Source organism: Heloderma suspectum, chromosome 14 (genome assembly GCF_057233095.1).
Source record: "Heloderma suspectum isolate Gila_16-S chromosome 14, 16-S_ref, whole genome shotgun sequence".
Taxonomy (NCBI): Eukaryota; Metazoa; Chordata; class Lepidosauria; order Squamata; family Helodermatidae; genus Heloderma; species Heloderma suspectum.
In genome coordinates, this window is record NC_139471.1 from 19,477,905 (window position 1) to 19,502,301 (window position 24,397).

The following is a 24,397-nucleotide window of genomic DNA, read 5'->3' on the forward strand; positions in this document are numbered from 1 at the left end:
ATTACAGCCAAACCTGAGGGAGTTGCTGCCAAATTTGCATGAATTGCTCAGAAATGTGCATGCATTGCTCAGAAGTTTGTGCAAATCGTGGAGCCTGCAAAAAAAAAGTGTGCAGAAAAAAGTTCCCAGAGTTCGGGGAAAAGCCTGCGGCTTGGCTTGCAAATGCAAATTGAGTTGTACGTGCCACGGGACTCTGCCGAGCCAAAAAAGAATTAGATTTCCCAGCAACATACATCCCTCATTCATAGCAAGAGAGGTGGTCCCCCCCCCTCAGACAGGCCCTAAGCCACTTAGAGCTTTAAAGGTTAAGAGCAGCACGCTGAATTGAACTCGGAAAACCATTAGCAGCCAATGCAGATCTTTCAATAGATGGGTAATATGATCACAGTACTGTGCACCCATTAGCAGCCTAGCTGCCAGGTTTTGCACCAATTGAAACTTCTGAATGCTCTTCAGGGATAGCACCAGGAGGAACGCACTGCAGTAGTCTAGTCATGAATAGCTACACTACAGGATTGTAGGAGGAACTGGAGAGAAAACAGCCAAATCTGCAACTATTTGCCTTGATGGGATTTGTTGTTTATTCGTTCAGTCGCTTCCAACTCTTCGTGACTTCATGGACCAGCCCATGTCGGCTGTCGCCACCCCCAGCTCCCCCAAGGTCGAGTCCATCAAGTGGAAATTGGGCACCCATTCCAATAAAGTTCCCCACACACACTTGACCTCCAGTTGCAAGTGTCATACTCACCCATAACTAGTGATGGGCAAGTCTGCCAATTTTGGTTTTGTTGATTTTTTAATTTTTCCCACCAAACGTTTGTTTCGGCCTGTTTCTGCATCAGTTTGCAAATTCAACCCAAAAATAGTCTACATGAAAATTAGTAAACATTTCCATGAGCATTTCTTCTAACATACACCTGCCAGCTTTCCCTAACCTTGGACCCTCCAGATTTGTTGGATTACAACTCCCATAATGATGGGAATTGCAATCTAACACATCTGGAAGGAGCAACGTTGATGAACGTTGTATGCACTTTTCCTAGGGTGCACACTTTCTCCAGGACATTCAACCATAGTATAATGTATTGTTGTCAACCATAGTATAATGTATTGTTGTGCATACCTTCCCCTGATAGGTGCATTTTTGTGCCTGCTTGTCAATATACACAGTTTTGTGCCTTTTTTTCATTGTGAATTGTATTGCAAACTTCTGGGAAGCACAGATTTTGGTGAACCAATACATTCGGGCTCGCATATACATCCAGCAGGTGCAAATTAGGCATGTGCGCATAAAAATTCAGACTGAAGTCATTTCTCATCCATCCCAACCCATGACTGCCCCTGATCCCAGCCCCATGACTTGCAAAGCATGCAGGGATGTAGAAACTCACCCTCCCATAATCCGTGTTGCTACAGAATAATCCATGTCAAAATGACGTGATCTCCCAGCTATTTATTTAGATGGTTTGCGGGCAGTTCAAGGATAGTTTTTTTAAATAAAAAAAAATTACACATCTGAGGGTTTAAGGATGCTGAGGTCAAACAGTTAAATTCTTCAGATTCAGGCTTTCCAGCTGGACTAGAGTGTCCAAATCCCAGAAAACGACCGGAGCTCTTAATTATCTGTGCATTTCCCCCTCCTCTCTCTTGGCAGCATCAACATGAAGAATAAACCAATGTGTCTCCTCCAGGATTGATGTTCAAGTAGCTCGTTATGAGTGATGGGTTTTTCCTTTGTATGAGAGGAGAGGGAATGAGAGAGACCAGAAGTCTCAGGAATGCTTGGAAGCCAGCCTTCGTGCCTCAAGAGCTCTGGAGACCGAACGGCTTTTACCAAAAGTAGACCTCAGTTCTAAAAGCAGCTGCAGCCCCAGCAGGGCGGCAGGTATAGATGGGGCCAAAATTAACAGGAGGGCCTAGATGGGCTCATGCCCAAGGATCCCGCAATGCAGCTCCCAGCGGCTATCGCCGTGTTTCCCAGGCAAGGAAAAGCGCTTTCAACGCGAGACCAAAAGCAAGGTTCTTCCGCTCCTTCTGGAAGACTTCCTTACCCCATCCATCCTACAGTGGCTAAAAAAACCAGTGGAAACTGTGGCGGGGAACATTTCTCAGTTTAAGGGCTGGATTGCCACACAGGAGACTTCTCAGGGGCCGCATGCCAGCAATGTGTGGGACAGAACCCACACTCTTACACGAACACACAAACGCACAACCACAGCAGCTCCGTCTTGCTTCAGCCATGAAGGGGGAGTGGCTCTTTCGGGAACCCTCCCTTCGAGGGAATATGAGGGACACACAGAGCCACTTCTGGGAGGGGATTCGGGAAGGAGGGGGGCCTCCAAATGCCAGGTGAGGAAGCCTCATCAGATGAATGTAGCTTCCGCCGTGCATTAAAAACATGGTTGTTCAGGCAGGCATTTGGGGTGGGTTAGGGTATTCTAGAAAATGTTTTTATTGTAGAATTTTATTGTTTTAAACTGTTTTATTGTATGCTGTACATCGCCCAGAGTGGCTGGGTGACTAGCCAGATGGGTGATTAATAAATTTAATAATAAAATAATAAAAAATAAATGAATGTAGTCCACAGCCCAGGGTTACCTACCCCTGCAGTAGAACCTCTGCACCGGTGGCAGCCTTGATTGTAGGGATGGAGGGGGGGAACTCCGTTCAGTCCACATTAAGTGAACCAACTCCGTTCAGTCCACGTTAAGTGAACCAACCTAAATTGCTCTTTCCAGATGAATACACGTAATCAGACCACAGGCACTCTTTGGACTGGGTGCACTTCTGCTAATTTCACGATGCAGTTCTCTTTTCAAAAAGGGCATACAAAAAGGCATGTATTAGAGGGAACTGCGTACACAACCGTGTATATTCAGCAAGACTGTGTACAAAAATGTGTATATTGGTGATAATAGCAGACAAAAATGTGTTTTAGGGGAAAGTATGTACCAAAATGCGTATTTGGGGGGAAATGTACAAAAATTAATTTGTTATGCTTTTTTAAAACAAAAACAAAAAATGCAGATTGATGTGGAAACAGGATAGAACGAACTTATGCTGAAACACATGTAAAACTGACAAGGACCAGGAATAAATCCACCCCTACACAAATGATTCCCATTGTGGCCTCCTGATTAGCTGGGAACACTATATAAACTTCCTACCTTAAGGGTTTTTTATCTAGCCTTCAACTCAGCATACCTTCTTCATGGACACCCAGATCAACCTAACCTCACTTCCATCGCCAGTGTATATTCAGCTGCCCACCAACCAGGTTCTTACTGCTGAGACTGAAGTCAGAGTGGATCCCACAGATCAAATCCAGCCTATACTTTAGCTTGGCTTCCTACTTTGTTTGTTTGTTTGTTTGCATGATGCTATCTATGTGTGTGATGTTTTAGAAAGTACAAGACAGAAGGTCTCTACCCCGAGGAGCCTACAGTTTACAATTCAGCATAGTGGAAAGGGAAAGTCGTGCAGGTGTATGCCTTGAAACAATTCATGGTAGCAAAGCAGAAAGCCAGGCCCAGTCTAACAAACATTTCGCACATTTGAAAACCTTAGGCTTGTTGTTGTCACCTTCCATTTTTCGCACGTCCTATGTAAAGCATTTTGCCATCACACCTTATAAACACACTGCTATATGAAGCTGTCCTGCCCTTATTTTCCAGCATGCATTTATTTGTCTGTCATTTCTGCAGCAATGTCACTTCTACAATTTGTATTTACAGCTGTTTTTCTTGCTAAGGGCCAAGAAAACCCAAACTTCAAGCAACTGAGAGACAATCACAACTGCTGCAGTCTCTTCTGCAACAGCGATGGCAGGAGATCATGCCAAATAAAAGTGCAAATACAAGGTTAATTTGTTCTTGGAAGCTTTCTAAGCAGTTAATAGTGACAAGGCTAACTCGGGGGCAGAACTAATTAACAGCTCTGGATGCATCAGAGTCTTATGTGCAAACAGGCAACACAAGGGCGGGTGGGGAAAATGTTGCCTAGCAGCTAAGTGGGGGCAAATAAGTTTGTTTCTCAACTTGGGTGTCTTGTGTATAAAAAAAATAGGATGTTCAGTATGTTCTGCAGTAGTAGTGGTTTCAGTCTGTTAGAAGACTGGCCTGATTAGCTCTGCTGTTTACTGCTTAAACAAGTGACTGTTTATGACACTTGCCAAACCCTTCACTTTCCAGATTCAGCCGGCTTAATTCAGCCACTTCTGCTAAGAACATCTACTTCAGGTCTGTTCAGCCCTTCTCCTCTATGCACACAGTGAATGCATGGAAGAGAGAGGAGGATTGCACCAGTAGCCCTGGCCTGACACACCTCTGGCCATGACCCTGGTGGCTGTGTGTTTAGCATTATAGTTAACGGGGCCATACAGATGCATGTGCACAGAGCTCCTTGATGTGCAGATCCTCCAAGTATTACACGATCCAAACTACTCCTGTAACTTTTCAAACAAGAAAAGTCTGAGTCTACTCCCAGTACTGTCTCCAGTTGTGGCATTCCCAGTACCCCAAAGGAAGGGGAAATTAACCCCCAAATCATACAGGGGGTCCTTTTCTGAATCCAAAGGAGCCAAAACATAGGGCCAAAAGTGATGCAATCCCACACTGTTGTTGTTTGAATTTAAAGCAGCCAAGGGCAGCTCCAAATTTGATCAGAGCTGTAGTAGTGGTGGTTTCATTCTCTTAGAAAAATGGCCTGATTTGCTCTGCTGTTTTATACTTCTGGCTGCTTCTAAGGGAGGTTGTGTTTAACTCATCCTCTCTCTGCCCCTACCCACCGAAACACACTTTCCCATCCCACTCAAGCTGCTGACCGATCCAGTTCAGAATCATAAAACCAAACACTAACAATGAAATAACCAAGGAAAAATAAAAATAATAATATAAGCAATACAAGTGTCAAAATAATACAATATTAAACACTAACCACATTAAAATTGTAAAAACACTAAGTTTGAGGAGCCCGTGGTGAAATTAACAAAGCAAGAGATTAGAGGTGAAAGGCACAATCCTAGGCATGTTTAGACAGAAAAACAGTCCTACAACTCCCAGAACACCCCAGCCAACCATGCTGCCTGGAGGATGCTGGGAGATGTAGGACTTTTTTCTGTCTAAACATGCCTAGGATTGCTCCCTAAATGTCTGCTTAAAGAAGATGGTCTTACCCTGGGGTCTAAATGTATTCAATGAGGACACCAGGTGGATCTCCCTGGAAAGGTCAGTACAAAGATAAGGGGCCACTACAGAGAAGGCTCTTGCAATGGTAGCCACCTGTCACACCACTGTGGGTGGTGACACCCAGACAAGGAAAACGGCCCAGAAATGTCAGCTGGTCAAAAATAGGGCAGCGAGATTGTTAACAGGAACTAGCCAATGTGATCAGGAAAAACTTCCGGACTGTCAGAGCAATACGACAATGGGACCCATTCCCTAGGGAGGTGCTGGGCTCTCCCACCCTGGAGGCATTCAAGACGAGGCTGGACAGCCACCTGTCAGGGATGCTCTAACTTGGATTCCTGCATTGAGCGGGGGTTGAACTCGATGGTCTTATAGGCTCCTTCCAACCCTACTCTTCTATGATCCTATGATTCTGTGATTCTGTGATCATATTATATTATTTTATGTACGTATTTACAATATTTATACACCGCTCCACATCAAAAGATTTCAGAGCAGTGAACAAGAAAGATAAAATAATAAAACACCATTATAAAAATACTTCTCCATCTGCACTGGCTGCAGGCCATTTCCAGGCCCGATTCAAAGGGCTGGTATTAACATACAAAGCCCTAAATGATTTGAGGCCAGGTTACCTGAAGGATCATCTCTTCCCACATAAATCTGCCTAGACCCTAAGATCATCTTCAGCAGTCCTTCTCCGGGAGCCCCTGCCAAAAGAAGTGAGGTGGGTGGCTACTAAGAAGAGGGCTTTTTCTGCTGTGGCACCCCAGTTGTGAAACAAGCTTCCCAAAGAGGTTCGCCTGGCGCCTATGCTATGCTCTTTTCAGCGCCGGGTGAAGACCTTTTTATTTTTCCAGGCATTATAGTCTTTCAGTTTCTGTTTTAAATCTGGTATCTTTGCACTGCTGCCAGCTGCTTGTTGGTTATTATTTTTTTTATTTTTATAGTACACTTTTAAACTTTTATATTGTATTCTGTTGACTTGTATTTGATGGTTTTAATTGTTGTGAACCACCCAGAGAGCTTCGGCTATTGGGCAGTATAGAAATGTAATAAATAAATAAATAAATAAATAAATAGCTTCCAAAGATGATTTTTGCAATCGGGCAGGGACATATGGGAGAAGGCTCTCCCCCCGGTCCTAAAGTATATCTATCACAGTGGTGTAGCAGAGAGGTAATACAGCTCCAGGACTACTGACAGACCTGCCTTGCTCTGGCCAGTGAACGAGGTAACGATGAGGCTTTCAATTCTTTGGGACAGATTCGCGTAGAGATTGAGGGAGGCAAGAATCTGGCTGCTGGTTGGTTCTCTCCTTTTCTTTGATGGAGTTCCTACTTCACTTTCAGTGGCAACATTTCTTCACAAGATCATTTGCATTTCCAACAAAAAGCTAAAAAGTTTGCTTTTCAATTAGCTGGAGATCTTTTGTTGAAGCTCAGTGGGCCAGATCCTGATTCATGCAGGATCAACTGTGCTGATGGAAGTGAACTTCCCTGCCCCTACCTTCCCACGACAGACCATCCACCACACCACATCCCAAACGCTACAAAGAGTCAGGAGACCCTGCTGAATGGGGTGAGCTGCAGTGAATGGGGGGGAGGATCCCCAAAAACCAGATGGAGGGGCCTTCTGCAAACGGAGCAGAAGGCAGATCCCAGATCCAACCCACTGTGTTTTGTGTTGAACCTATGCTGTCAGAAGTAAGAACCACTTAATTCAGTGGAGCTTACTCCTGGGTAACTATGTATAGGATTGCACTTGTGCTGATCCTAATAAATTGGGTACCATGCCATGTACTGCTATGCTCTGGATGTGTGCACTTCAGAATTTACCACTATGCGAATGAGAGCCACCACAAAGAAAAAAATAAAATAAAATCCCAAGATAATTCCAGTCTGAATTCGCCAGCGGTCAATGTGTCAACATTCCCGTTTGCACCACTTTGTAAGAGAAGGGAGGGAGGAGAGAAAGAGAGGGAAGGAGAAGACTATTCTGTTAGAAGGAAAGGGCATCTGTCTTGGCGGAGGAGAGAGAATTAACAAGGGAATTCGGAGCCTGCTCTAATCCAGCCTCTATAAATCAAAAGAACGCTATTTGTCTCCAAGCGTCTGCTGCCGTGACTGCTCCATTTGGACTCCGATTCAGTCAAAGAATCTGCTCTTCCTCTCATAGGAGATGGCAAGCCACACTGTGCACAGTACATCCTGCTGACCTTTTGGGTAACAACATGCAGAAGGACGAGTTTAAAGGCTTAAAGACGCCTCACGCAGCTCACAGGAATGTAAACCCAAGCGCAGCTGTTTAGAATAGAGGTAAACCTCGGAGGTTCCCTTCTCCAAAGAAGCCACTGCTGAGGTACAGTGTTAACTGAAGTGGAATTAAAGGCCCCTAGAAGCAAAGAAATCAAAACAAAACCAAAAAAAAAAACCAGCAGCCCTCTTCAGTTTTATCTCAAGATGATTCTCCCGGCTTCGTCAGTGGAATGGCTGACTCCCTAAGATCGTCCTCAAGAAATAATCCATCCCTGTTCATATATAAATAGAATTCTGTGCAGGATTAGCGGCACAAATTCAGACATTCAGAATCTGTCCCGTGCAAATATTTGCACACAGACACTCAAAGCCACTTTTGAGTTGTTAAAATGCAAGGTGAGGAGGTCCCCGTGAGGAACCATTTCGCCCCACATATGTGTGGCCTTCTTTACAACAGAAATAGATTTTCGTGCCATTCGAAATTGGCCAAGACCCTGTGAAGAAAGCCTGACAGCCACATGCACATCCAAAAACTCTGTGTATACACAGCAGAAAATGTTCAGCTTGGGAGCTGTATATACTTCCAACGGCCTCCTCATCACCACATATAGTCATACAGTCCCACGTTGTATGTTTTCCACTTGCTATACTGTCTCCAAAGGGCTTAAACAAATGCCCCCACCCTGATAGTAGCAAGGCCTGTTTTGCAACTCCAGAGCACACAGCAAAGGAGCAGGGAGTGATATGTTGGCAACTGGGGGGGGGAGGGGGCACTCCTGGGAGGACTGGAATCAGAACCCCAGCTCCCATTTCCAAACCGGATATCTGGTCAACTCCACTCTTGGAAAAGTTTGCTCAGCTGCCATCTATGGAATGAGCTTCCCCGGAAACCTCAATGAACATCAATGGAGGCTGATGGCTGTGATTTCGGTGGGGCTGTGAATCCACTCTGGGTTTCCGTCAGAACCAGCCAGAACCCTAAAGCAGCTATCCAAGGTGCGGAACCCATCCCCAAAATAGCCGCCGCTGATAAGCATAACACTGTGTAGGGTCCTATCTATCTGCAAGTAGGGATGCTCAAGCTTGCTGAAATTCTCCAGACGCCACTTCGAAGCTCGGCTTGCCTTGCTCCTCTCCTTTTTTTGTTTGCAGCCTCTTTTTCTTTCTTTGAATGGAAAAAGTATGCCGCTTGCAGAAGAAACGTGTGCATTTTCAAGCGCTTTTTTCAAAAGTGCTCACTTCCCCCCACCCAATAACTAAAGCATGAACACTTTTTTTAAAAAATGTACATTTTAAAGTGCCCATTGTTATAAAGAAATATGCGTATTTGGAACAAGTTCAAGAATGTCTGAGCTTTTATATACTCCCCGTTCCCATCTGGGGTTTTGAACAGGGCAGGTTCTGATGTACTGCAAATTGAAAATGAAATTCTCGTACATCCCTATGCGCAAGGCATGATCCCTGGGAATAGGGAGCTCTAGCTATGTTACTCTGGGGTGACCCCAGGTCTTTGGAACCAATTGCCCAGCAACACCCCACCTTAGCCCAACTTGACAACTGTTTAGAATTTGTGCTGCAATATCCACTTTCTCTCAGTGTGAAGGTTTGAGGCCTGGGGGGGGGGTGTTGGGAGGGGGTATCCATGAAATGGGTAGTTTCATTTCCCCAGTTATGATTCAGTTTCATTTCCCCAGTTAAGTTTCATTTCTTCAGGTCTGAAATAATACTTTTGCTTTGGGGGAAGGAGGGGATATTAAGGGAGAGACAGCCAGAGAGAGGAAGACGAGAGAGAGACCAGAGCAGGAAGAAGCAGTCTGTAGAAGTCTAAGACAGCTAGGGTACAGGAACTTGCATTTTGCAACTTTTAGATTCTCTTATCGCCTTTTGTATCACTCAGCTCTACTCTGTAAATACCTTTAGTTGTGATTGGCTTGCTTTAATTTACCAGTAAACTGTCGTGTTAAACCCTGTGTCTAGAGTGCCAGTCACCCCACGCCTACAGCCCAAACCCCATGTTATTGGAAAGAAGAAGGCAGAAGAAGGAAGGTGAGGCTTTTAAGGAGGCAAGAAGGCCTTAAGGAGTTGCTCAGGGGGTCCAGATCATAAGGGGAACCCTGACACTCAGGTTGTTGTTTGTTGTGCGTGGGGCGGGGGGTATGAGTTCTAAGAAGGGTTTAGTCAGCAGACTTGGATGCTTGACTCACGAGTGTTTCGTTGTATTTGATGAAAAGACCAAAAACATGGACCCAAATCATAGGAAACCAAAAGAGAGGAGTCAAAATCTGCTGTGAAGATGTCTTTAGCGGAATCGTATGCAGGTCATCTAGTGCGGTGGAGGCCGGTGGTTCCAATTTCAGTGGGGCAGTGAATCCGCTCCGGGTTTCATTCAGAACTCCAAAGGAGCTCTGCAAGGAGTGGAAGCACCTTGGAGAGCTCCTTGAGAGTTCCAACTGGTTCTGACGAAACCCAGAGCAGATTCACTGCCCCACTGACATCACAGCCAACAGCCGCCACTGATCCAGTGTGTTTTAAACACATTCAAGTGAGATCTGCAATAAAATGTTGCAGGGTAGAATGCTCCCTGCTCCCACCCACTCCATTCCATTGCCCCTCTCCAATTTTCCATTTTTTCCCCTACAGGCAGTCAGCATTCTGTGCCTACCAAGCATGAACTCAATGGACAGTTTGGGGGTTTTCCCCTAGCCTTATTATTGTTTTTCCTAAATATTTTTTGTACTTCTGCAAACCATGGCGTTTCCTCAAGATGGATGATACTGTCCACTTGTGTGGGAGTGGTGCCATTTGGGCTACATTTGCATTGGCCCTCCAGCTTGAACATTGGAAATAGAGGGAAGCTGCCTTATACTGAGTTAGACCCTTGGTCTGTCTAGCCCAGTATTGTCAACACAGACCAGCAGCCATGGTTCTCCAGGGTTTCAGGCAGGATTTTTCTCTGGCCCTACTTGGAGATGCTGGGGAGCAAACTAGGGCCCTTCTACATGCAAAGGAGGGGCTCTACCACTGGGCTAAACCTCCTCCCATGGTTGCTAACTGCACTCTGGAAGGGCACACATGTCCCACCCTGAAACAGATAGATGGATGGATGGATGAATAGATAGATGTAAAATACATTCCTGGGAACCATTAGATAGATGTGAAGTAGATAGATGGATATGAAGTACATTCCTGGGAATTCCTTGTCGTTATCATCAACATAAAAATGCGGCCATGGCTGATGAGACTGGCTCGCTGATAGGCTAGAACATCCATTGCTTCCATTGACCAAAACAGCTGACCCTTGCTCTTAAATAATATGCCCATTAGTTCAACCTGCCACTATGTTAAGTCACAACCGTACGCATAATGTGATTGTGAAGCTGCACAAATAGCCACATAATTAATATTTAAAAAAACAAAAACAAATACAGAAGCTGCTACATAATTGTGCCAGAAGATCCAAGAGCCACGTCATAATTAACAGAGAGATGAGGAACAGCCAAATAATTTGACGGATGAGGATGCTAATCCTACATGGATAGCCCGAGCGTGCCAGCAGTTAAGAATTGCAAGCTTGACGCAAAGATGTGACTGCTCACACATTCATTTATTTTATTTACACACACACACACATACACACACTTACTTCGACAGGTTCCCAGAGCAGCTTACAAAAAGTGAAAAATACAATAAAACAAATTAAAACAAAAGCATTTCACAAAACACCCTTGTACTCAAGATCTGCTGGCTGAGGAGTAACAAGGTACGTCAGAAGCCCCATTATGCTGGCAAGGTCCGAGATACACTGCCACCACGAGGCGCATGCTGGCAGAAGAGCCCTGCTGGATCAGACCAAGGTCCATCTGGTCCAAGGTCCATCTAGAATGCCGAGTAAACAGCATTCTGTTAATACAGTGGCCAACCAGCTGCCCACAGGAAACCCATAAGCAGGACATGAGTGCAGTTATAGCACCCTCCCACCCATGATCCCCAGCACCTGGTGTACAAAGGCATTCCGCCTCTGATTCTGGAGGTACCCAGTATATCATGACTAGTAGTCATTGATAGCCTTGAACATGCTGGCTGAGAACACCTTGGCTTTTCCAGTGGAGCTGTTCCACAGGTGGAGATACACCCGTGGAATATCTAAAAAGGGGTAGATTTGGGGGCAGCACAGGAGAGGGTCCTGTAGTCCTCCAGGTGCTGAAAATATGACAATGTTGGTACCAGGGGACCTCACTGGGAAGAGCGGTCCACAATAAGGGTGCCACCACCAAGAAGGCCCTCACCCGTGCTCCTATACTCTGAACTTCCTTCAGAAGAGACAGTTGGACAAGGGCCTCAGATGCTGATCATAGTGTATAGGTAGGTTCCTACTGGGAGCAGTGATGTGGCTTCCGAACCGTCTTCAAAGGCAGTCCCACAGAGAACGCATTCTCCCCCCGCCCTTGCTATATTTATGCAATTTCTTTATACTACGTGTATATATAAAGAGATACATTTCTATACAGCCACACCAACAACAGGAGATAAATCCCACACAGGGAAACCATATCTATACCTCTCTGGCCTTCGGTCTTGCACACTTAGAGCTCACAAGGGGGAACTCTAGTGAGGGGAAGACAAAGAGAAACAGCAGGTGGCACACACACAAAAACACTTCGTGCAAGCATCCTGTCTCCAGAACACATGTGGGAACTTGAGCCCATAGCTTTCATTTTGCTGCCTAGAACTCTTACAGGTACCTGGTCCCCCCTCCACTCCAGCAACCCAGGGTGATAGGACAGAACATTCTAAGGAGAGCTGTGCTGGCTCAGGCCAAAGGCCTTTCTTCTTATTTATTTATTTATAAATAAAAACTTCCTGACCGTTAGACCAATACGACAATGGAACCCATTCCCTAGGGAGGTGGCGGGCTCTCCCACACTGGAGGTGTTCAAGACAAGGCTGAACAGCCACCTTCAGGGATGCTCTGACCTGGATTCCTGCATTGAGCAGGGGGTTGGACTCGATGGCCTTGTAGGCCCCTTCCAAACCTACTGTTCTATGATTATATGGTTTATTTATTTATAGAATTTATATCCCGCCCTATAGCATTAGGATCTCAGGGTGGCATACATATAACACCAGTTTAGACAGTATAGAACAATAAACAAAACAGCTAAAACATATTAAACCATTAAGCAAGCTCATACCAATTTAAAATCTAAAACAATAAAACAGCTAAAACAGAGTGCTACTTTAGGGAATGCATTTAGCCCTCAAAGGCTTTGGTGAAAAGCCATGTTTTAACTTGGCATCGAAATGAAACCAACATCTGTGCCAATCGGGCCTCCAAAGGGAGGGCGTTCCACAACCGGGGTGCCACAGCTGAGAAGGGCCTCTCCCACGTCCCACTATAGTGTACGCCCCTCCAACAGATCTCAGTCCTTGGGCAGGAACATATACGGGGAAGTGCTCCCTCAAATATCAAGGTCCCAAGCCACTTAGGGCTTTAAATGTCATCACTAATACTTTGAATTCTGACTGGAAGCATAACGGCAGCCAGTGTCGAATTCTAGTCCAGCTTTCTGTTCCCACAGGGGCAAAACAGATACCCAAGGGCAGTCTACAAGCGAGACATGAGTGCAAGAGCGCTAATGTTCCTCAGTGACTAGCACTAAGAGGCATTGATCACCAGCTGAATATGAGCCAACAATGCGATGTGGCTGCAAAAAAGGCAAATGCTATTTTGGGCTGCATTCATAGAAGTAGAGCTTCCAAATCACGTGAAGTACTAGTTTCCCTCTACTCAGCATTGGTTAGGCCTCATCTGGGGTACTGTGTCCAGTTCTGGGTGCTGCACTTTAAGAAGGATGCAGACAAACTGGAGAGGGTTCAGAGGAGGGCAATGAAGATGATCAGGGGACTGGAAACAAAGCCCTATGAAGAGAGACTGAAAGAAATGGGCATGTTTAGCCTGGAGAACAGAAAACTGCGGGGAAATAGAATAGCACTCTTCAAGTACTTGAAAGGCTGTCACAGAGAGGAAGGCCAGGATCTCTTCTCCATCATCCCAGAGTGCAGGACACGGAATAATGGGCTCAAGTGACAGGAAGCCAGATTCCGGCTGAACATCAGGAAAAACCTCCTGACTGTTAGAGCAATATGATGATGGAACCAATTCCCTAGGGCAGTGGTGGGCTCTCCCACCCTGGAGGCATTCAAGACGAGGCTGGACAGCCACCTGTCAGGGATGCTCTGGCTTGGATTCCTGCATTGAGCAGGGGGTTGGACTCGATGGTCTTATAAGCCCCTTCCAGCCCTACTATTCTATGATTCTACTATAACCATCATGATTAGTAGCCATTGATAGCTTTATCCTCCATGAATTTGTCTAATCCCCCTTTAAACCATCCTGGTTGGGGAAAGTTGTTCTGAGCAAAAAGCACATACAATCCAGTCGTCTCATGGCACAAGTGCCTCTGCAATTCAAGAGAAAAGTTTACAATCCCTGATCACCATCCAAAAGAGGAAAAGGGAGCGAGGGAAAAAGAAAAAAAGGGTGGGAGGGAGATTGACAGAAGCCGTGGTTGTCCCTGTTTTGTCTTCTGCCAGGCCACAGAGCTGCAACCTGCCTTGTCAACCTCAAAACTGAAATCGGTGCCAGGAAAAAACAAGTATTCTATACACGCACACACACACACACACACTTAACACTTCTCATTGTTTCCCTCTCTGGGATTAGCAAAAGATTACTGTTTCCACCAAATTATTGTAAGATTTATTCTGCCTCTGGGAGAAATGCTTGTCCAAAACAGATCCCACTTTTCCAGTCAAAGGAATATAGGTAGCGCAGCGCAAGAAAGAAACCCGGAAAGACATCCACTCTAAAACAATCACCCTACATGTCTTTGGTACGTCACAGATTTTTAAAACCAGCTGATGGTCACCTGCTGAGCCACTATGCTGCTATTGGCTGAGCTGCCAATGATGTCACAGAATTCTCATAAGCTTCTAACCTATGAGAAGGATGTGTCAGTCACAGAATATTGATCATCAGTACATTGACAGTGTGAAGGAAGTGAGAGGTTGGTTTGGCTGAGAGGGGGTTGGACTCGATGGCCTTGTAGGCCCCTTCCAACCCTACTATTCTATGATTCTATGAGAGAAAAGTCTCGGAGGGCCTAAAGACAGAAGGTGCTCAGTGCTGTTTATAGACAGGGAGGTGTGGACAGGCTAGAGGGTTTGGGAGTTGGCAAGGCTGGGCTGAGCGCCAAGGAATGGAAAGGGTAGCAGTTTTACAGAATGATCAAAAAAGCATCAAATTCGTGGTCTGCCAGCCTATAATTTAGGAACAAGGAAAACTATTAAAGAGTAGCCAGGGATCCATATATTAAAGTTGGCCTTAGTCAACAAGCAGCATTTGAGGTCACCTCTAACCCTGCACTCTTCTTTTCAACATGCCAGCCTCCCAGTTAGAAATAATAATTTTTAAAAACACAAGAAATAACATTAAAATCAGGAGCAGCAGGAAGCCTGAAAAGTCACCAAGGGTGGTGTCAATGGGCACATTGGTGCCCAGGGGTGTCCATGGGCACATTGGTGCCCAGGGGCACCACGTTGGAAACCCTAGATTACTAAGCATTAGAAGAGGCATTTCAGAGGCATTTCAAACTTTTAGAATGGGAGGGAAAATGTGAAAAAGGAACCTACCAAGTGGTCAGATGAGGGCGGCGTGATCCGGTGAACCCCACAGGCCTGAGGTTCAACACCCCATTTTATTCCTGTAGTCAGTAGGGTGCTATGAATTACGTGAGTTTAAAATGCAAAACAGAGAGCTTTGGCTATTGAAATGTAATGATTCATTAATAAAACTGCACATGCTTTTTTATCAGGGTTGGAAGTTTTTTGTGGGGGGGGTGGAGTTGCTCTAACATGTAGGAAGGTAGAAGCAGTTGCAAAGCCTGGAATAACAGGGTGCGGGAAGAAATGACAGTTGTGTGCATCACAACTGAAGTTATACACATCTAAAGCCCACACACACACACACACACACACTCCATAACTCCATTGAGTCCACAGTATAAAATTACATGGCTGCATCCAGTCAGTTCTGATGTCAGTGGGGCAGTGAATCTACTCCAGTTTTCAGTCCGAACCAGTCAGAACTCCAAAGTTCTGACTGGTCCTGACTGAAACCCAGAATGGATTCACACAGAATGGAAAGGCTGGTTCATAGGCTAAGGTAAATGATACAACACTGCGTTGTTTCCAGCGCCTCCTGAAAACATCTTTATTTCAGGAAGCCTCCCTTGACTGACCAGCCACAGTTTTTATCAGAATTCTGCTCGTTTTTTAAAATTATAATAATAATTTTTATCATAAGCGTTTTAGTCTCTCATCTTATCTTTGTATCTTTTATTGTTCTCCACACCGGAATCTGTCTAGATGTGGAGCGGGATATAAATGTTGCAAATAAATACATACATACATACATACGCTACAACGTCCTTTAATGCATTTGACCACCCTTTCTTAGTGATGGTTATCATACAGCCAAGTCACTATCGAACTCGCTCGCTGTTTCCTCCTTGGTCACGTTCCCACCTCCACCTGCACCCCCTGTGTTGTTTTGCTAACCACCGTTTTCAAAATGAGCAAAGTCTGGGAAGCCCCGGCAATACAAGCCTGCAATCGCCTGGATCAAAGTGAGATGGGCCAGCTGAGATAGAACATGCAAGATCGGGAAAGGCTTTGGCAAGAAAGCCTGACCTCATCAGAAGCGCCTGCCCGAGAGCACAGAGGCAATGCCAGAGCGGTTACTCAACCGGAGAGCTATTTATTATCAGCATCTGTATTCTGAAAACGCATTTGTCTGGCTGCATCAATGTTAAGTTGTTACATTTCTCAAGATGTCATCTCACTCCCCACTCTGGGCACGTTCAACAAAGTACTACAGAAAGAGAGAGAGAGAGAGAGCCCTCAAAATTAGTCATCACAGAGGTCAGGAGCCAAGCTGAGCACAGCATTAACCTTTCCCTCATCATCATGCCGACTTTATTATTTAGGAGGTCAAATTTAAGCAAGGGCTGCTTTGCTCCCTCTCCTCAGAGGCTGATCTTTCCACAAACTATGGAGAAATCACTATAATTCATGTCCCAAAAACCCCATCCATGATTCATAGACCAAGGGTCACATCCCAGCCTTGCGGGAGACCCCAGATTCATCCCACTGCCTGGAATTTGTCAGAGCGAGCAGATGCCAGAATTCACTAAGCGAAGATGTCCAAAAAGTCTCCATGATTTCCATTCAGGTTGGGGCGGGGGGGCTGCCCCTAAACCATTAATGAACTTCTGGCAAATGTTTGTGGCTTTCAGGGGGACAGATACGGGCCCAAAATGGATACAAAGAAGGAGATCCATGAGGACATCTTCCAAAAGTTTGGGTTCATTCTTGTTTTCATTTGTAGCCTCACAGGGTCAGGACCACCACCAGCAAGTGGGGCAAACACCTTGCCACTGTTCATATGCTGCAGTCAGGGTTTTGACCCCGACAGATTATAGGCAGCATGTGACTCTCATGTCACAACAGCTACACCAGCTACTGGTCCATTTCCTGGCACAATTCGAAGTGCTGATTATGACCTACAAAGCCCTACACAACTGGGGAACAGGTTATATGAAAGGTCACATTTCTACCATATGAGCCTGCCTGGATTTTAAGATTCTCTGGAGAGGCCTTTCTTTCTGTCCCATCGACATATGAAGCATGTTTGACGGGAACTCAAGAGAGGGCCTCTTCGGTGGCAGTTCCCAAGCTCTGGAACTCCCTGCCAAGGGAAGTCTGGCTAGCTCCATCACTGTTGACCTTCTGGCAGGAGGCAACGACATTTTTATTTAGACAGGGCCAATAAGCTGACTTGTAAATATGTGGTCATTGGTTTGAACTGGTTGTTTTTATTGGTTTTATAAAAGTCTTTTACCTGCCTTGTTTTTTCCCTTTATATTTTATTGCCATTTTATTGTATTTGTAATATTTTATTTATTTATTTCATTTCCATACCACCCAATAGCCGAAGCTCTCTGGGCTGTTCACCAAAATTAAAACCAAAAAGCGCACAGTAAAACAATATAAAATATAAAAACATTAAAACCACAATATAACAATACAACCGGAATAAAACCTAGCAGCAATGCAGAGATTTAACATACAGGTTTAAAATAGCAAAGCTAAAAGTCTTGAAAGCTAAAATGCTAACATGCCTGGGAAAATTAAAAGGTCTTCACCTGGCGCCGGAAGGAATACAGTGTAGGTGCCAGGCGAACCTCACTTGGGAGCTCATTCCACAGCCCAGGTGCCACAGCAGAAAAGGCCCTCCTCCTAGTAGCTACCCACCTCGCTCCCTTTGGCAGGGGCTCATGGAGAAGGGCTGCTGAGGATGAGCTTAAGGTCCAGGCAGGCACATATGGGAGGAGGCGATCCTTCAGGTAACCTGGCCCCAAGCTGTTAAGGGCTTTGAATGTTAACACCAGCACTTTGAATCGGGCCCGGAAATGGACTGGCAGCCAGTGCAGCTGGAAAAGTACTGGCATAATATGAGCTCATTGGCCAGTCCCACTGCCCTATTTTGGACCAGCTGAAGTTTCCGGACCGTTTTCAAAGGCAGCCCCACGTATAACGCATTGCAGTAATCCAGATGAGAAGTTCTCAGAGCATGGATAACTGTAGCTAGGCTATCTCTGTCCAGATAAGGGCAGAGTTGGTGTACCAGCCTAAGCTGATAAAAAGTGCTCCGTGCCACTGAGTTCACCTGTGCCTCAAGTGACAGTTCTGGGTCCAAGAGCATCCCCCAAACTACAAACATGATCCTTTAGGGGGAGTGCAACCCCCTCCAGAACACGTTGAATATCACCTAGCCGGGCAGACGAACCACCCACTAACACCACCTCCGTCTTGTCTGGATTGAGTTTCAGTTTATTGGCCCTCATCCAGTCCATTACCATGCCCAGGCAGTGATTCAGAACAGCCACTGCCTCACCTGGGTTTGCTGAGAAAGAGAGGTAGAGCTGGGTGTCATCCGCTGTTATCCACCTTGAGTGGCTGTCTGTTAAATTTCCACCAAACATACAGGTTGCCCTTCACCACCTCCCCCAAACTATGATCAGAGCAGTGATGCTGGGGAAAGGTGTTAATGTTTTTCCCACAGACACACATGTTCTGGATCAAAACTGCAGTGCACACACATACAAAGCAGAGCTGCTATTTGCCTTTCTGGGAGCCCTACCTGGAGATGCTGTGAAATGAACCCGAGACCTTTTGCATGCAAATCCTGTGCTCTGTCACTGAGCTATTGTCCTTCACCTTAACATAAAATAAGATTCTAGTCCTTATGGTTTTGAATAAAGGGCTGAATGAAACAAGAACATAGGAAGCTGCCTTATTCTACCCAGTCAGACCACAAGTCGATCATGCCCAATATTGGCTTCACTAGGGGTGTTGAGCCTCTTTCAGCTCAAAGGCCAAATTCCATTTTGGAGACGCTCTCGGGGGACGCATTCCAGTGATGCCTACATCAAAATGCGTGAGGCCAACACACCAAAAATACCAGCATATTTTAGCTTAAAGCACTTACTGACAGTAAATAAGCATTAGGAGAGGCATTTCAACCTTTTAGAATGCAAACAAAATCGCACAACAGCTCGCAAATCGCCAAACGGTCCATGTTTGGGGGAAAGGGGAAGGGGATGTGGTCATCTGGAAACCCTGGAGGGCCAGATTGGGACCTCAGAATTTGGCCCCCAGGTCTGAGGTTCTGCACCCCTGATCTATACTGACTAGCAATTGTTCTCCAGGTTTTCAGACAGGAGTCTTTCTTAGCCCTGGCTGGAGAAGCTGTAAATTGAACCTGGGACCTTCTACATGCAAAGTATGTGCTCTACCATTGAGCTACGGCCCTTCCCTTAAATATAAAGTAAGATTCTGGTCCTTATGTTTTTGAATAAAGGGCTGAATGAAACAGGAACATAGGGAGCTGCCTTATTCTACCCAGTCAGACCACAAGTCCATCATGCCCAGTATTGTCTACACTGACTAGCTATGGTTCTCCAGGATTTCAGTCTTGTTGGATCCCTTCCATCCAGCTGATAACTGAAACATCTCCTTGAAAGAACCTCAGCACTGGTGTTATCACTGACAACCAAGAAGGCTTTGGCAAAGCCACTCATTCTGCCAGGATGCCGTGAAATTCCCCAGAAGGGCAGTTATGTCAAGGAAGGCTTTGTAAGATGTCAGATACTGAAACAGAAGCATGATTCACTTTGCTAAGCCCAGGAGAACAACGCATGGAAAAGGCATTTCTGTGCAAAAAGAAAGGAATTAACACAATGGGAAGGCAGATGATCTCCATGAGCATTCCCTGGCAAAAGGAGAGGGTTATTAACCATTTCGATTGTGCTTTTTGTAGAAATGGTGCTTTACAACAGGGATAGGTCAACCTTCACTAACAAGCAGGCCAAATCTACATACCTCTCACTCAGTCCATTCATGACCTCAGGAAGGTCATAGCTCAGTGGAAGCATACATCAGGCTGTTCACACAACACGCTAACCCACACTCAGTGGCTGAGTGTGGGTTGTGGTTGAACCGTGGGTTGTTTGTTAAACAGTAAGGCACCGCATTGTCTGAACACAGTGCATTTTCCACAGCGTGGCTTGTTAATGATGAGATGTGGCTTATTAACCACCCTGAACGACCCAACAACAAACCATGGGTTCTCAAGGTGGTTTGAGAAAAACAAGCCACGCTACATGGTTAACAAGCCACCCTGCGGAAAATGTCCTGGGTTCAGATAACACACTAACCTATGGTTCAACAAACAACCCACGGTTCGACAACAACCCACACTCAACCACCGAGTCTGGGTTAGCGTGTTGTGCAAACACAGCCATGCTTTAGTTGCAGACGATCCTGTTCAGTCCCTGACATCTCTAAATCCCTGGAGAACTGCTACTAGTCAATGCAGAAAACTTTGAGCTAGATGGCGCAATGCTATGACTTGGGGTAAGCCCTCTCCGAGTGCTCCAGTATTCCCTCTAAAAAGGTCTCTATTTACCTGGGACAATTCTGGAATTTCTGGTACTTGTCTCTGGTAAATCACTTCCCCCAGCTGGAGGGGTGTGTGTTAAGGGTTGATTTATTAAAACGTTGCTGAAATGGTCATTCTTCATACTTTGGCTCCCTCCACTGAGTCTCTAGAACAGGGGCTCTCCAGATGTTTTGGATGACAACTCCCCAACTCCCCAACCCTTGGCCATGCTGGCTGGCACTGGTAGCTGTTGCAGTCTAAAACATCTGGAGGGAACCAGGTTGCCGATGCCTGCCCAAGAAGCTGAATCTTTGCATACAGAATAGATGCATCTGGTCTCTGGTAGGAATGGATCTATTTCCAGTCTGTGTCAGTTTTGTGTGCATTCAGTCATCAGTTGCTTCAGTCTAATTTTTGCATCCGTCCGCAAGTTTTTTAATGCACAAAAACTCATATTTATTTTCATACGCAACTTTCCCTAATATACGCCTTTTTCTGTGAAACGTCCCCAAATATACACAGTTTTGTACGCAACTTTCCTTACTATATGCATTTTTTACACACAGTGTTTGAGCCAAGAACTGCACTGCAAAATTCAGAGAAGGGCACAAACTGAAGAATAACCACGTTCTGGACCACATATTAGTCCAGGAAGTGCAACTTAGGTCCATTCACTTAAAAATGTGGGGCAAAGGGCTGGATGTGCCCGATCACGTCTGATCTTGGAAGCTAAGTAGGGTCAGCCCTGGTTAGTTCTTGGATGGGGGACCGCCTGGGAATCAGGCTGCCGGCACTGAGCAGGGGCTTGGTCTTGTAGGCCCCTTCCAACCCTACGATTCTATGATGCTATAACCAAATGAAATTCTCCCCCATTCCTAGCCTCCGGTGCATGTAAATGCATGCACATGAACACTAAAGATGCCACGGAGGGAACCACCTGCTATTTGACACACTACAGTTGTACAGTTCAGTTTGGAACGGTTGATGATACATTGTAGATGAATTATGTTTTTCAGATCAACAGACTGAGCTTCCCTGTTGTGGAATGCCCTCCCCTTGGAGGCCCGATTGGCACTGACATTGCTTTCATTTCAGTGCCATGTAAAAACATGGCTTTTTACCAAAGCCTTTGAGGGCTAAATTCATTCCCTAAAGTAGCACACCGTTATTTTTATTTATTTTATTTTATTTAATTTCTATACCGCCCAATAGCCGAAGCTCTCTGGGCGGTTCACAAAAATTAAAACCAAACACACAATACAACAATTTAAAATATATAAAACCACAATATAACAATACAGCCACAATAAAATCTAGCGGCAGTGCAGGAGTTTAAAATACAGATTTAAAACAACAAAGATAAAAATTTGGAAAGCTAAAATGCCTGGGAAAATAAAAAGGTCTTCACCTGGCGCCGAAAGGAATACAATGTAGGCGCCAGGCGAACCTCACTAGGGAGCTCATTCCAGAGCCGGGGTGCCACAGCAGAAAAAGCCCTCCCCCTAGTAGCCACCCGCCTCACTTCCTTTGGCAGGGGCTCACGGAGAAGGGCCGCTGATGATGATCTTAAGGTCCGGGCAGGGACATATGGGAGGAGGCGATCCTTCAGGTAACCTGGCCCCAAGCCGTTAAGGGCTTTAAATGTTAACACCAGCACTTTGAATCGGGCCCGGAAATGGACTGGCAGCCAGTGCAGCTGGAAAAGTACTGGCGTAATACGAGCTCGCAGGCCAGTCCCTGTTAAGAGTTACTGTTTATTGTTCTAGATTCTAATTGGTATTAGCTTGTTTAATGGTTTAATATGTTTTCAGCTGTTTAAATTATTCATTTGTTTTATACTGTTTAAATTGATTTTATCTGTATGCTGCCCTGAGATCTTAATGATATAGGGCAGGATACAAATGTTATAAATGAATGAATGAATGGAATGAAATGAAATGAAATGAAATGAAATGAAGCAACGCTGTTTGGGGGCACAGATGTTTGCGACAGCCTACACAAACATCAGACTATGTGCTAAAACTGTTCCAGGGCTGGACCACTTCAGAGTACAGGTGGGGAGGGGTTCCATGTTTGGAAGTGAGAACACCCATACATGTAGAAAGCTGGATATCAGGGAAGACGAATTCTGCCTGGCTTTCTTCGCCTTGTCCCTAATGTGCTAGTTTTCTATGTACGTGATTTTTTTTTTTCTATGAGTAGGCATTCAAATACACGCACACAAACACACACACACCTGCAACCTGAAGTGGTACACTCCAGGAACAGGTTTACCATGTGATCTGCTGGTTTAATAGACCGGCCCAAAGTCTATGATATAATGCCCATTTTGAAGATGGGAACAACAAGTCCTAATTTAATAGCAGAGACGAACATAAGACATGACGCCTGTTCTGTAGCACCTCTTTGTCCGGACAAAGTGCATTAAGAAAACTTTTGACTTACCGGAAGGCCTTGGTCCCCTTTCAGTCCAGGAAGCCCCATAACAAATGGAAAGAGAGTGGGACCAATAGGGTCGAACAGCTGGAACCCATCAGTGGCAGCCGGAGTTGTTAAATTAACATTCAGCACATTTGTTCTGAGAACAGGATAAACAGCTCCAAGAGTTGGTTTGGTATACAGGACAGCAGCCATGGTAGGATCTGGTTTCTTCAGCGGCACTATAGTCACTAACTTCTTTGATGCAGGACTCTTGGTCACACTCTCCGGCTTGTATTTTGGGGTCCCTGGATGGAGACTACTGGATGAATTCACTGTCGTCTTTGTCACTGGCATGATGGTGCTAGCCGGTTGAGAGGACTTGATGGTTTGGCTTTGGCTGATCATCTTTTTGGTTCCTTTCCCCACCTCTTTCTTATTGATGACTGCCTCGGAGCTCGTGGTTACGTTTGAGAGGGTAAAAGGAATACTTCTGTGGGTAAGCGAACGGGTTTTCTCTGAACTTGCACCAGAAGTGGAACGAGACAGCCCAAGCGCTGCTGTGGTGGTCCGGTGAGCTTCTTTGGACATCTGATGGCCTACTGGGGCAGTTCGATGGAGCACCTGGGCTGGCGGCCGGACTTCCGCTTTTGGCCGGACAGGGGAGAATACCACAATGGTTTTTGCAGCGTTGGTGGTCGGTGGCAGACCTGGTGGCTTTGACGGTGCAACGGTGGTAGACACGGGCCCCCGTCCCCTGTTCCTCTGAGAAGTGGTGGCCTTGAAGAGCGATGATGGAGGAATCACAGTGGTCAGGTTCGTCAAGCCCAGGAGGAAAATGTCCGGCAGTGGCGCAGTCATTTCAGAAACTCTTGGATCTTTGGGCAGTAGCGGGACGAGAGGTGGAAGATGCGGCCGATAGGTATCTGCTTGCCTGCATTGCTTTTTCAGGTACTTACAGTAATTCTGAGCTGCCTTGGCGGAAGGATAAATATCAAATTGGCACAGGGCACCTTCAAACTGTACCGAGTGCTGGTTGAGTTTCCCTAAGAGGAAAGACCCACCCGGATCCAACGTCTCGCCTTTTTTATGATGCAAATCTGCGTGTACCCTTTGCTTCCCACAAGAGGTAAACATAGTGACAGCCTGGCCTCGGATGTCAATGGCCAGGTTGTGCCATTGTCCGTCATGCACATTGTAATCAAAGTAGACGGAGTGCTTATGGCCTACGTAGACGATAAGCTTCCCGGGGATGAGTTGCACCCCCAGCTGTAGCTTCTTCTTTTTGCTCTTGACCGTGAATAAAAATGCACTGTTGACTCGGTGGGAGCACAGACTCAGCACTAAAGCCACGTCGGTGCCAAAGGCGGCGGGAATAACCGTCCTGACGGGCACTTCGATGCGCGCACGCTGGGTGAAGATGACCCCTGACTTGAACGGGATGACCCCCTGAGGAACGGAGCGGGACAACG

The 24,397-nt window shown here is 45.7% G+C and overlaps 1 protein-coding gene across 1 annotated transcript in view; it reads right to left on the bottom strand.

Moving 5' to 3' along the window:
* The window catches only part of LOC146335737 (uncharacterized), a 352,825-nt gene that overhangs the window by 328,377 nt on the left and 51 nt on the right, over positions 1–24,397 (bottom strand). Inside the window, exon 2 of the mRNA XM_084820776.1 lies at positions 22,953–24,374. Coding sequence (XP_084676902.1) covers positions 22,953–24,374 — 1,422 coding nt within the window. The remainder of the gene's footprint in view (positions 1–22,952; positions 24,375–24,397) is intronic.